At 41.3% G+C, this 12,547-nt stretch overlaps 3 protein-coding genes across 4 annotated transcripts in view; 2 read left to right on the top strand and 1 right to left on the bottom strand.

Annotated features, from left to right (window-relative positions):
- The first annotated feature begins 996 nt into the window (after positions 1 to 996).
- LOC129852736 (UDP-glucuronosyltransferase 2C1-like) lies at positions 997 to 4,138 on the top strand. Its single transcript, XM_055918396.1, has 2 exons — positions 997 to 1,144; positions 2,465 to 4,138. The coding sequence occupies exon 2, from the start codon at positions 2,485 to 2,487 to the stop codon at positions 4,063 to 4,065; it is 1,581 nt and encodes a 526-aa protein (XP_055774371.1). The 5' UTR covers positions 997 to 1,144; positions 2,465 to 2,484; the 3' UTR covers positions 4,066 to 4,138.
- An 88-nt stretch (positions 4,139 to 4,226) lies between these two features.
- Positions 4,227 to 6,934, bottom strand: LOC129852737 (calcium homeostasis modulator protein 6). Its single transcript, XM_055918398.1, has 2 exons — positions 6,124 to 6,934; positions 4,227 to 5,746 (listed from the first exon to the last, which is right to left on the bottom strand). Exons 1-2 carry the CDS (start codon positions 6,739 to 6,741, stop codon positions 5,594 to 5,596), a joined length of 771 nt encoding a protein of 256 aa, XP_055774373.1. The 5' UTR covers positions 6,742 to 6,934; the 3' UTR covers positions 4,227 to 5,593.
- Positions 6,935 to 7,743: 809 nt separating this feature from the next.
- LOC129852722 (neuroplastin-like) overlaps positions 7,744 to 12,547 on the top strand; it is a 41,446-nt gene continuing 36,642 nt past the window's right edge. Inside the window, exon 1 of one of the 2 annotated variants that reach the window (XM_055918380.1) lies at positions 7,744 to 8,374. In XM_055918380.1, coding sequence (XP_055774355.1) covers positions 8,299 to 8,374 — 76 coding nt within the window. In that variant the 5' untranslated portion in view covers positions 7,744 to 8,298. The remainder of the gene's footprint in view (positions 8,375 to 12,547) is intronic. The other variant, XM_055918379.1, reaches the window with a different exon arrangement.

Genomic DNA, 12,547 nt, shown 5'->3' with positions numbered 1-12,547 from the left:
TTAACACCCCTACTCTTACGATAAGTGCCATGGGTTCTTTAATGACCTCAGAGAGCCAGGACACCCGTTTAACGTCCCATCCGAAAGACCGCACCCTACACAGGGCAGTGTCCCCAATCACTGCCCTGGGGCATTGGGATATTTTTTAGACTAGAGGAAAGAGTGCCTCCTATTCCTATGCTTCCTGGCTGATGTTTTGGTCACTTTTGAATGCTGGCGGTGCTTTCACTCTAGTGGTAGCATGAGACGGAGTCTACAGCCCACACAAGTGGCTCAGGTAGTGCAACTCATCCAGGATGGCACATCAATGCGAGCTGTGGCAAGAAGGTTTGCTGTGTCTGTCAGCGTAGTGTCCAGAGCATACCAGGAGACAGGCCAGTACATCAGGAGACGTGGAGGAGGCCGTAGGAGGGCAACAACCCAGCAGCAGGACCGCTACCTCTGCCTTTGTGCAAGGAGGAGCACTGCCAGAGCCCTGCAAAATGACCTCCAGCAGGCCACAAATGTGCATTAAAGGAATTAAAGGAATTTTCCAAGCTGTTCTGACCCACTGGAATTGTGATACAGTGAATTATAAGTGAAATAATCTGTCTGTCAACAATTGTTGGAAAAATGACTTGTGTCATGCACAAAGTAGATGTCCTAACCGACTTGCCAAAACTATAGTTTGTTAACAAGAAATGTGTGGAGTGGTTAGAGTTTTAATGACTCCAACCTAAGTGTATGTAAACTTCTGACTTCAACTGTATGTACTGTATAAACCATCTGAGCCTTTACATTTGGATGTATGCCAAGCCACTTTAGGGTTGTGAATGAACTAAATTGATTATTATCAGTGTATTCATTGATTGATCAAAATCTGTACCTTGGACTGCCCTGCATGAGGATGTGACTTTGTATAGTGAAGGTGTCATGTGGTGTAGTAAATAATATACACTCATAAATCCGGCTGTGGGCTATAAATCTAAGTCATGCGGTTTCATCCTTGGTGTAGGAAGGGGAAGGCTTTATTCTGACTCTGTGTTTCTCTTTTGCAAATTGACATTGACTGTTCTACTTAGTGGACATTTGTGGAGACGATAACTTTTCTGGATGTGGATTTATACATCTTTGCGACCAGGAAGTTGAAACAGTGGTTATCAAGGTAAATTTACACTATTGATCAACTAGAAAGAGCAACAACAAGCTAATTACCTTGGTAAATGTGTTCACCTTTTAGGCTACTGTACTACTACTGTGGTCAAATTATTAAAACTGCCTTGAAATAGTTCCATTCTACTTACATACCAGTACCTACATATAATGCCTTCACTTTTTCCACACTTTGTTGTGTTACAGCCTGAATTATTTAAATAGATTGTTTTTGTCACTGGCCTACACGCAATACCTCATAATGTCAAAGTGGAATTATGTTTTTGAAAATTTTCCAAATGAATTACAAATTAAAACCTGAAATGCCTTGAGTCAATAAATATTCAACCCCTTTGTTATGGCAAGCCTAAATAAGTTCAGAAAATATGGCTAACAAGTTACATAAGTTGCATGGACTCACTCTGTGTGCAATAATAGTGTTTGACAGGATTTTTTTTATGACTACCTCATCTCTGTACCTCGCCCATACAATTATCTGTAAGGTCCCTCAGTCGAGCAGTACATTTCAAACACAGATTCAACGACAAAGACCAGGGAGGATTTCCAATACCTCGCAAAGAAAGACACCTGTTGGTTGATGGGTACAAATAAAAAATGTTGACATTGAATATCCCTTTGAGCCTGGTGAAGTTATTAATTACACTTTGGATGGTGTATCAATAAACCCAGTCACTAGAAAGATACAGGCGTCCTTCCTAACTCAGTTGCCGGAGTGGAAAGAAACCGCTCAGGGCTTAATGGCTGTGATAGGAGAAAACTGAGGATAGATCGACATCATTGTAGTTACTCCACAATACTAACCTAATTGACAGAGTAAAAATACAACACATTATTGAGTACCACTCTCTGTATTTTCAAGCGTAGTGGTGGTTGGTATCGTTAAGCACTGGGGAGTTTTTCAGGATAAAAAAATAAACAGAATGGAGTACTCATGTAAATGACATATTTCTGTATATAATTTTTTTTATTCATTTCTATACATTTCTAAAAACATGTCTTCACTTTGTCATTATGGGGTATTGTGTGTAGATCTGTGAGAGAAAAAATAGATTTAATCAATTATGAATTCAGGCTGTAACACAACAAAATGTGGAATAAGTCAAGAGGTATGAATACTTTCTGAAGTCACTATTAGTATTTTTTTAATTCTTCAAGCTCTGTCAAGTTGATTGTTGATCATTACTAGACAGCCATTTTCAAATCTTGTTATAGATTTTCAAGCCTATTTAAGTCAAAACTGTAACTAGGCCACTCAGGAATATTCAATGTCGTCTTGTCATTCTAATTAAAAAAAATATTACATTTTTCCCAGGTCTTCTGAAACGATACGAGATGCATCAGTTTATATTAGTCTTAATCACACTCCTGGTCTTCTGTCCACCTACTGTCCATGGTGGGAAAGTCCTGGTGTTTCCAGTGGACGGCAGCCATTGGATCAACATGAAGGTCATTATTGAAGCGCTGCATTCAAGAGGTCACAGTGTGTCAGTAGTACGGCCATCAGACAGCTGGTACATCAAGGAAACCTCCCCTCACTACAGTTCAATCAAAATTGATATTCCAGGTGGATTTGATGAGGACTTTGCCACAGTGTTTGTGGGTAGACTTCTGGAGATCCAGAGAGAGGGAAAGGGTGCATGGGCTCGTTTTAAACTGGAAATGGAGCTCACGGTAAAATCCGGAGAGATGCATGAAAAGATTTGTGAAATGCTTACATACATATTTGAGAATAAAGAGCTGATGAAATCTCTCCAGGATGCAAAGTACGACTTGGTTCTGACTGATCCTGCTATGGCAGGCGGAGTTATACTGGCACACTACCTTAGTTTACCCGTTGTTCTTAATGTCAGATGGACCATTCACGGTGAAGGTCATTTTGCTATAGCTCCCTCTCCTCTTTCTTATGTTCCTATGGTAGGGGCAGAGTTAACAGACAAAATGACTTTTCTTGAGAAAGTAAAAAATGTACTGATTTATGTAATGAGCGCCGCTCAGATTGCACATGCTATTAGTCCACAATACACTGCCTTGGTTAATCAGTACTTTGGTCCTGAGGTCGACTACTTCTCATTGTTTCAAGCTGCTGATTTATGGCTCATGAGAGTTGACTTTGTTTTTGAGTTCCCTCGTCCCACCATGCCTAATATTATCTATATGGGAGGGTTCCAATGTAAACCTGCCAAGCCTCTTCCCCAAGAACTGGAGGAGTTTGTTCATAGTTCAGGGGAACATGGAGTCATTATCATGTCTTTGGGAACCTTAGTTGCACAGCTTCCTCGTGATTTAACTGATGAATTGGCTGCTGCTTTTGCCCAACTGCCTCAGAAGGTCATCTGGAGACACAAAGGAGACAGGCCAACTACTCTGGGCAACAACACCTTACTAGTTGACTGGATGCCTCAGAATGATCTGTTAGGACACCCTAAGACAAGGTTGTTTGTAGCTCATGGAGGAACAAATGGGGTTCAAGAGGCTATCTACCACGGTGTCCCAATAGTAGGCTTACCACTGATTTTTGATCAACCTGACAATCTTCACAAAATGAAAGCCAGAGGAGCAGCGAAGATCCTGGATATTTTTACAATAAGCAGGGATATCTTCCTCCAGGCCTTACAGGAAGTTCTGAATGAGCCGTCCTACCGGATGAACATGCAGAGACTCTCCAGGCTACACAGGGACGTGCCAATGGAGCCCCTGGACACTGCCCTCTTCTGGATTGAGTTTGTCATGAGACACAAAGGTGCTGCTCATCTGCGTACAGAGTCCTACAGAATGCCCTGGTACTCCTACCACTCTGTAGATGTAATGGTGTTTTTACTGGCTGTTCTGCTACTTATTATGCTGACTACTGTTGCAATCATCAGGTGTTTATGCTTCAGGATGTGTAGTAGACTAAAAATTAAACATGAATGAAATTATTTGAGGCCATTGTGTATTGGCTTGAATATCAAAACACCAATGACAAATACAGTACATGTTTCATTGAGAAAGCAAAAATGTAAATACATGATTTACTGGCAAGAGAGATTGATACCACTTATTAGCATAATGGATAGATGCCTACTTGACAGTGATGGATATTAGCATTGTTTTATTACATCTGCAGCCAAAAACATTTCATATGTATTATATTTGATCATATAAATGATGGCATAACTTCTGTTTTGATAGGCAAGCAAAGCAATAATTTTGTATTCTGCACGTGTTACATCACTGTACAAAAGCCTAAGCTTTTTTTCATTAAATAAATCATTTATTTAATAAAACAATGCATTGCACAGAGAGACTGTGGGTATGAGCAGTTGTTACATTTTAATTTGTCCCTGGTTAAACCTAATATCCAGTGTTACACATGAGACGACACATAACATGACTCCTTTTCAACAGTGCTACATGTACATATTCTGCTTAGTATGAGAGATATCCCTTTTCTCTGAACAATGTCAACTACTGCATGTAGTTTAGCTGGGCCTGGGTTTAGGCCTGGAAGTCAGTGGTCTGAGAGTGATGGGATGGGCCTCACAACAGAATGAGAAGGCCAGTCAAGAGAGGTACTCCTCCCAGACAGGGTAAAGACCAGTCCTTTATTGCATACCTGCAGATGGCCACAGTGGGCACCATAGGAAGTGAAGTGCAGCCTAGCCCAGCCCAGCTGCAATATGGCCGTCAGATACAGTACCGGTCAAAAGTTTGGACACACCTACTCATTCAACTTTTTATTTATTTAATTTTTGTAAATAAGCAAAGCTGTTATCAAGGCAAAGGGTCGCTACTTTGAAGAATCTCAAATTTAAAATATACGTATATATATATATATAAAAAATATGTTTAACACTTTCTGGTAACGACATGATTCCATATGTGTTACTTCATAGTTTTGATATCTTCACTATTATTTTACAATGTAGAAAATAGTAAAATTAAGAAAAACCCTGGAATGAGTAGGTGTGTCCAAACTTTTGACTGATACTATATGACCTAGAACTGTGTCTGAAATTAGTCAAAATATATGTCTTATGTAGGAAATATACATGAGGTACTGACATCATGAAGCAACAAATTAAAACTGGCTCAACCAGTTAGTATACAATTGTCTACATGACTGTATAAACATATATTTAATTGAAGGTCCAGGTATGCAGTCCCAAATTTTCCCACTGTTGCTGGGCCAAATGCGGTTGATGATAATGAAAGAAAAGCCTGCACATGGTATAGACATATGTTCATGATATAGACGTATATTGCTCTCATGTACATTCCATGGGTGCAGCATGCAACCATGTATGGGCTTTTCTTTCATTCCTGAAATGCAATCACTCTCTGAATGATAGTGTCATTGAAAATGCAAAAGGTAAATCCAAAAAATGGTAAAAGAAATCCCCCCTCCAAATCCTTATTTACAAACAGAAAGAGTACTTTCAAACGGGGGGGGGCTGTCCTCTCACGTCGTCCTGGTTCTCAGAGAGCTCATCCTGAGCACGGTGAGCTCCGCTACGTCTGCATCCTGCACCTCAGACTCCTGCTGGCAGCTCTCTCTGATTACATACACTATGAGTCCCACACAGATGATTATGAGAAGAAATATACCTAGAACCTGATACATTGGGGGCAGAAATAAAGATTGAATAAGGTGAATAACATCCTAAATGTGACTGCAATGCATAGACTAGACATCTATGTCATTGATAACACACAACTCCATCACCCCACATAAGTAGAGTGCTTTGTAACAGTTAAGAGCTGTGCAGTAACATGAAGAGCTAGGGGCCATATGTATCAAGTGTTTCCCGAGTAGGAGTGCTGACTTAGGATCAGTTTAGCCTTTTAGATCTTAATGAATAAGATTACATGGACGGGGGGACCTGATTCTAGATCAGCACTCCCTCACTGAGTCGCTAGCTCCTCATTCCACCTCATATAATGAAACATATGCATGTAACAATGTAGTGATATGCATGAAATGAAACTCACCTGAGACACAACAAATAGCTGCTGTGAGCGGAGCATTAGTTCTTGCGGTGTGACATCTCCCTCACTAGTTGGCTCACACCATTTCTGCGGTGCTGCTTTATCAACTATGACAAATCTGCCCTTCCAATCTGTCATTGCACAAGCAAAGTACTGGCCATCGAGGAACAACAAGATCAGCCACACGATTGCAGGAACAAAACTGGAAAAAGACACAGTCTTCCGGCACCACGTATCGCATCTGCATCCTTGAATGATCAGCATCAACGTGAAGGCCATGACAGCAGGAATGATGAAGAAGGCAGATGAAAACACTCCGTTCCATTTAGGATTGCAAGGACACTCAAACTCCAGCTCCACCAGCTTCTCTAGTCCCATGAGGATAAATCCAAAAGCCACATTTGAGACCAGAGGACTGTTGCTAAGTTCATTTTTCAGTCTGGTAAGCCATTGTTGTCTACTTTCCATACTAAATAGACCAAGGAATGAGAGTAGTAGAGGTAAAAATCCCAACAGAGGGTGTACCGTTGTGAACACATTGGCAACAGTTAAGTGATGCGTGATTAACAGTTCTAGGGGTACGTTTTTCCCTCGGACAAAATGCCACACTTCTACTCTCATTGGTTTTGAACAAAGGAGGGTGTGTCATCGTCACTGACCTTTCCCCAGCTGATTGGCTGGTGGGGGGTTTCAGGTGGGGTTAGATTTTAAACGTACTCTTCCACAGATAAACTAGAGGGAGGAGAGTAAAGTGGAGGGAAGTCCAGTTTGTTCTGCTATTGGGTGAGAAGACCAGCCATTTACAATACTTCCTCTAGCACACAAATACTCACAGTGCAATGGCCGGTGGATACTGTAGTGCGGCAGCAGTTGGTAGCAACTTTGGAATCAATTTCTCAGATACATTTAGCCACAGAATCAGTATATGGACAGTAATACTTAAACAGTGTCCCTCAAATGGATATTGCATGTGTACTGTATACACACTGACTGAATGGGTTGCCATAGTCTGGCCTTTCATTTAGTATAGTGTGTTTTCCACTTGTTTCCAAAAAACATGAATATATACCCATTAACTATATTGATTTCCCCACTGCTAATGTTCACACAACACAATTTACCCAGTATGATTCAGTTGAATTCTGGCTTCTATAATGAACCACCAGATGTCACCCATGTAACACCACTGCACAGCTCTAGAATACAGGGATTTATGGGAGGCCATGTTAGTTAGGGTCTGTCTGATTGATACACCGTCCAGTCCAGTAACCTGGATTCACTGTATCCTGGGTTGTGTCTTCCGGTGAAATTAGCTGATATGTGTGGTTCATGGCAGGGTTGTTACCACCCAGTGACCTGTTTCCTATGTATTTACAGTATTATGATGGGGCATGGCTGCGAAGATTAAACCACAGCCTATAATTACATACCCTCAGGCAGGTGGCGCATTGATGATTTACCTGCATTCCTTGCGATTATAGCAATTATCAGTGTCTCTATAATTGTCATTGGTCAAGAGGTCTACTTTGAGATAAACCACCTGAAGTGGCCACTTTCTTTCTCTTTGTGTGCGTGTGTGTTTGCGCGCGAGCGTTTGTGGTTGCTCGCGTTTGTGGATGTGCATCTTGGATCAAGCTTTCCTGCGCCACATTTCGATGCTAAAAATCCATATGTCAATGGACTGTCTGTCAATAAAAACGATTGACTTAATAAATGTGCAATGGAAATCAAATTGATGTAGGCAATAATTCATGCATGTTCGGAATGATTGTTTGTAAAATGTACACCTTTATTTTGGGCACCAAAGGTCCTCGTTTCTATGAGCGCCAATGCGCATCGGTCTGCGCATCTCTGATCCTTCAGAACTACAACCCTGGACGCTCTCACTGACATCGAAAGACCTCTTCCGCAATCCGATGAAGGAGGCTCGGTTTATGGCCCTACTACATCGGCATCCCTGACGGAGCTATCGGCCTGTCCCGGACCATTCCTTGCTGCCTTCATTTCGTTATTTTCCGGAGGACTTTACCTTTATAGCCTTCGTAGATCATTCTAAAGAACTCCGCATCCACTCTGCTATGCACCTTTAGACCAGATCTCTAATTCCCGCGATCAATATCTCATCTCCCACAATCGCCTTATCTAGTCCCTGCCTGGTACTCTCACCGAACCCCAAGAATGCAGCCCAATGCAGTGATGTTGGCTGTGTTCCTTTTTGGAAACTTGATGCTGCATTACGTCTCGGCTCAAAACGGTAAGAATGAAGATGTGACCATGCCCGGGATTGTACACAATCGCAGTCAGACACAGTGTCTTCTAATTGTTCCAATGAGGAGCCTACTGTGACTCGAATATGTTTTTGATTAAGATTTGATGAAGGGGGCGTCTGTCATTTGACATAATGTCAAATATGAGGGCCATGGGCGCATTTACGCATCGCAATATAGTGTTTATTTGGAACAAATTCGTTTACATAACTCTGTTCACAGTATTTAGGGTGCTCCAATTTTTTACGACCATTTCCCTACGCACACGATTCTCAATTTCATAGTGTAAGGAAACGGATTGAAACTAGATACATATGCTATTGCAAACCAGAGCATAAATATGTTACAGCAAACCAGAGCATCGTTGTGTTTGCTTGGAATTTCCTAATATAAGCTGCATTAGATATTTCGTTCTGTTTGGAGTTAGTATTATATTATTATTATTTGATGGATACATTGGAATTCCTTAGTCTCCACGAATGATTTGTCTTCATTGATAAATAAATTCCTGAATGCACAGATTGTTGACATGCATTGATTGTAGCATTAATTTAGTATTCGGGATGTAAGTATTGTTATGCTGTGAAGAAGAGCAGCGTAATGCTAGCGTAATGGAGATGACTGTTGAAGAACCTGCCAAACAGTCTGCACGATTCAGGACTGTTATGCCCATAGTCTCTCTCTGGCTAAAACACAACAAACAAATCATCGGGCTTTCATAAGAGGTCAATGTTACACTTTATATATGTGTGTGTGTGTGTGTGTCATTTCTACATCTCATGTGAATTAACAGGCAGACATTGTCATTGATATCATTCTTAGTGACAGTGTTGATATTTGGAAAGGTCCTGACACGTTTTCTTCCCCCAAAATACAATCTGCATTATAGTAAACAGCATCTTTGGATTCCTGGAAATATTAGGCCCATTAGTTTCTCTCTGTGTGTTAGTGGAGTTGAGATTCTATTACATAATCACTGTTGGCTCAAAGCAGAGTGTTGATAACCTCAAAACATATACACAACTTCCACCAAAACACATTTAGATTATCTGTCTGGAGCCTACATGTTTGAAGGTTATAATATGTTAATCCACAATATGATGAATAACCTTTCAAATGATTATCACCAATTACTTTCCACATTTGATTGATTTCAATTGTCTCTCCATGGGCCATCCAAGTTGATTTATTTTGATGAACACACAGTCAGTCAAAAGGGGCAGGATTGAGGGAGGCATAATTTGCTTGACATGAAGGATGTCTGAGCCTCCTCATCATTGCGTGTTAAGGGTTGCTTTCTCTGACATTCCCCTGATGGATGGCCAATCCCAGTGAACCACTTCTGTCACCCAGAGGGGGCACACCAATCAGAGGCAGCCTCTACACAAAACACAGGCTAATGCATGTTCTCAGAGCTGAGCTACTACCAGCTATTGTTATATTTTATGACAATAATTGTTTCAATTACGAAAGTTGCAATTTTGGATCGTGTTATAGGCCCATAGAAAACAAATAAAAATGCACTAGTCTATTCCTGCTAGCACCGACTTTGGTGATAACTACTTTGTTGAGGGAAAATCTACTTGCAACGATTGTGATATGTTGATGTTTCACCTAACTATTTTCAGTCGCTCTGGATAAGAGCATTTGCTGAAGGACTGTTAGCACTGTGAACACAGAAAGATTGTAATATGAACTTGTACAGCAATAGTCACTCAAAGCAGAATAGAGAAATCCATCATTGGCTCTACTATTCTCACTACCAGGGTTGATGTCAATTCCATTTAAAATCAGTCAATTTAGGAAGTAAACTGAAATTCCAAATCTAATTTCAATTCTACTTTATGCTTCTCTATGAGAAAAACATTTGCGTTTCAGTTTGATTCTTGAATTGACTTTGTTGAAATGGAATTGCCACCAACCCTGCTTACTGCTAGTGTACAATGAGTGTACAAAACATTAGGAATGCCTTCCTAATATGAAGTTGCACCACTTTTTGCCCTCAATTCATCAGTGCATGGACTCTACAAGGTGTCAAAAGCAATCCACAGGGATGCTGGCCCATGTTGACACCAATGCTTCCCACAGTTGTGTCAAGTTGGCTGGATGCCCTTTGGGTGGTGGACCACTCTTGATACACACAGGAAATTATTGAGCATAAAACTCCTAGTAGCGTTGCAGTTATTGGACAGTCAAACCGGTGCACCTGGCACCTACTACCATACCCCGTTCAAAGGCACTTAAATATCCTCTGAATGGCACACATACACAATCCATGTCTCAAGGCTTAAAAATCCTTCTTTAACCTGTCTTCTTCCCTTCATCTACACTGATTGAAGTGGATAGATATAACAAGTGACATAAATAAGGGATTATAGCTTTCACCTGGTCAGTCTATGTCATGGAAAGAGCAGGTGTTCCAAATGTTTTGTACACTCAGTGTACATTCATTAATTGATCTGTTGGATGAATTATGTGTCTTTGAGGACACGCTTTGATGGTCCCCATCCACAAAGTCAGATCTACGCCCTCAATTGTTTGGTAAAGCCCAAGTGAAGGCATTCCAGTCTTTGCCCAGTGTTAGTGCCCACTCCCTGGGTCCCATAGCGACACACAGGGCTCCCTCCACCATGGGCTCTGCTGAGACTCCCGGGGGGCTGTGGGAGACAGACAGGTGCTACCTTGTCACTCTGTGTCTGTCTAAGCCTCACTGTAACTGGTGAAGACTGATACAACTCCTTTATTAGCCTACTGATCTATTACTGTTTATTAAAGTGATGTCGGGCTTTAGACACTAGTGAGATACAGTTCTGTAGCTAGATACTGTAAAACACATTTATGAGGCTGTTATATAAATACAGTAATCATATTTTAATGGTTGGTATACTGATGCTATTTGGTCGCACAAATATGGGTATATCCTCCAAACAAATGATTTCATATTTCACAGTCTGGATTTAGTGTGAGTGATGTAACGTGGCAGGTTTCACTATGCCACGTTTGATTTCCTCAGCAATATTTCAGATTCGGGGCAATGGCGTGTAAAGAAGTGTAATTATAACGGCAGGGGATTTAATCACAGTACAGTATGTGTGAAGCAGAGGAGGGAGCTGAGCTGAGGCCATTATACCTCTATATGCTTGGGGAGCCTGACCGACCATAGATGGCTGAGATTCAGCAACAGATATCTGGAGGACTGTAAATAGAATTGGTCCATTCTGCTGCCGGTCGCTATTTATAGAGCGGAGACACAGCACCCTGAGCACAGAGTACTGTGGCTTTAACGTCCTTTTGCGAAAGTGAGTCCATTAACCCTTAATGGATAGCAGCATCCCTGTGCACAGCTGCTTGGCTCTGTGAAGACTCACTAGATGCATGTGAACCATTTAAGCTCTTAAAGGGCCTCGTTCGTTTATGCATGAGGAATGTGAAGAGGGGTTCTCTCCTGTCTCTAACCTGAAGATGCTGCTTATGGCAATGCACCATGGATAATCTCCCCCTATGAACAATTGAACAGGCATAACAGCCGTAATCAAGTTCAGGACATTTGTGTGTAGAACATCCTCTTTTTGAGTTGACATAGAATACAGACCACAATGTAAATTTCTTTGATGTGAGTTACCAGTAGAAACATGAACCAACACAAGCATCAACTCAATGCTGCTCTAAATGCGTCTGTTATCTTACTATAAGACAGAGAGCGACGACCTCTCGTTATTTCTTCATGTAGTACAGTATTAGTAGGTTTGTGTGGCTCGGAGCCACAGACAGTTTATCGACACAGTCCCAGTTTGTATCACTAAACACATTTCATGATCAAGTTCCCTGAACCAGGGCCAGGCAACATTATAAAAAGAAACCTAAAAGGGCATCTCTCTTACAATTAATAAGGGATTCAATTAACGTAACTGCAAGGTACAGAGTAGCTTGGTAATGAAAAGGTAATTGTAAGTCCATGCTGTATCACTGCCCATGTTCTGAGTAGCAGAGGACACATCTGTGAGACCGGAAAATGTGCTGTGGGACGTAAGCCAGTTCTTCCACTGAGTCACACTAGCCCACTGTGAAACATGATACATACTGCACCGATGGCAACAGCATCAGGCACCCCACAGCCTCCAACACAGTACACACCAGACATACTGTAGCTACTGATGATG

The sequence above is a fragment of the Salvelinus fontinalis genome, chromosome 4 (assembly GCF_029448725.1).
Source record: "Salvelinus fontinalis isolate EN_2023a chromosome 4, ASM2944872v1, whole genome shotgun sequence".
NCBI classification, from domain to species: domain Eukaryota; kingdom Metazoa; phylum Chordata; class Actinopteri; order Salmoniformes; family Salmonidae; genus Salvelinus; species Salvelinus fontinalis.
Note: the sequence above shows the minus strand (reverse complement) of the source record. Positions and strands in the feature narration are given on the sequence as shown.

What these genes read in the sequence shown, in the direction of transcription:
- LOC129852736 (XM_055918396.1), top strand. Translation starts at nt 2,485, where the DNA reads ATGCATCAGTTTATATTAGTCTTAATCACACTCCTGGTCTTCTGTCCA.
- LOC129852737 (XM_055918398.1), bottom strand. Translation starts at nt 6,741, where the DNA reads ATGAGAGTAGAAGTGTGGCATTTTGTCCGAGGGAAAAACGTACCCCTA. An exon ending in AGCTATTTGTTGTGTCTCAG is followed by an intron (nt 5,747 to 6,123) that starts GTGAGTTTCATT and finishes CCAATGTATCAG; the next exon opens with GTTCTAGGTATATTTCTTCT.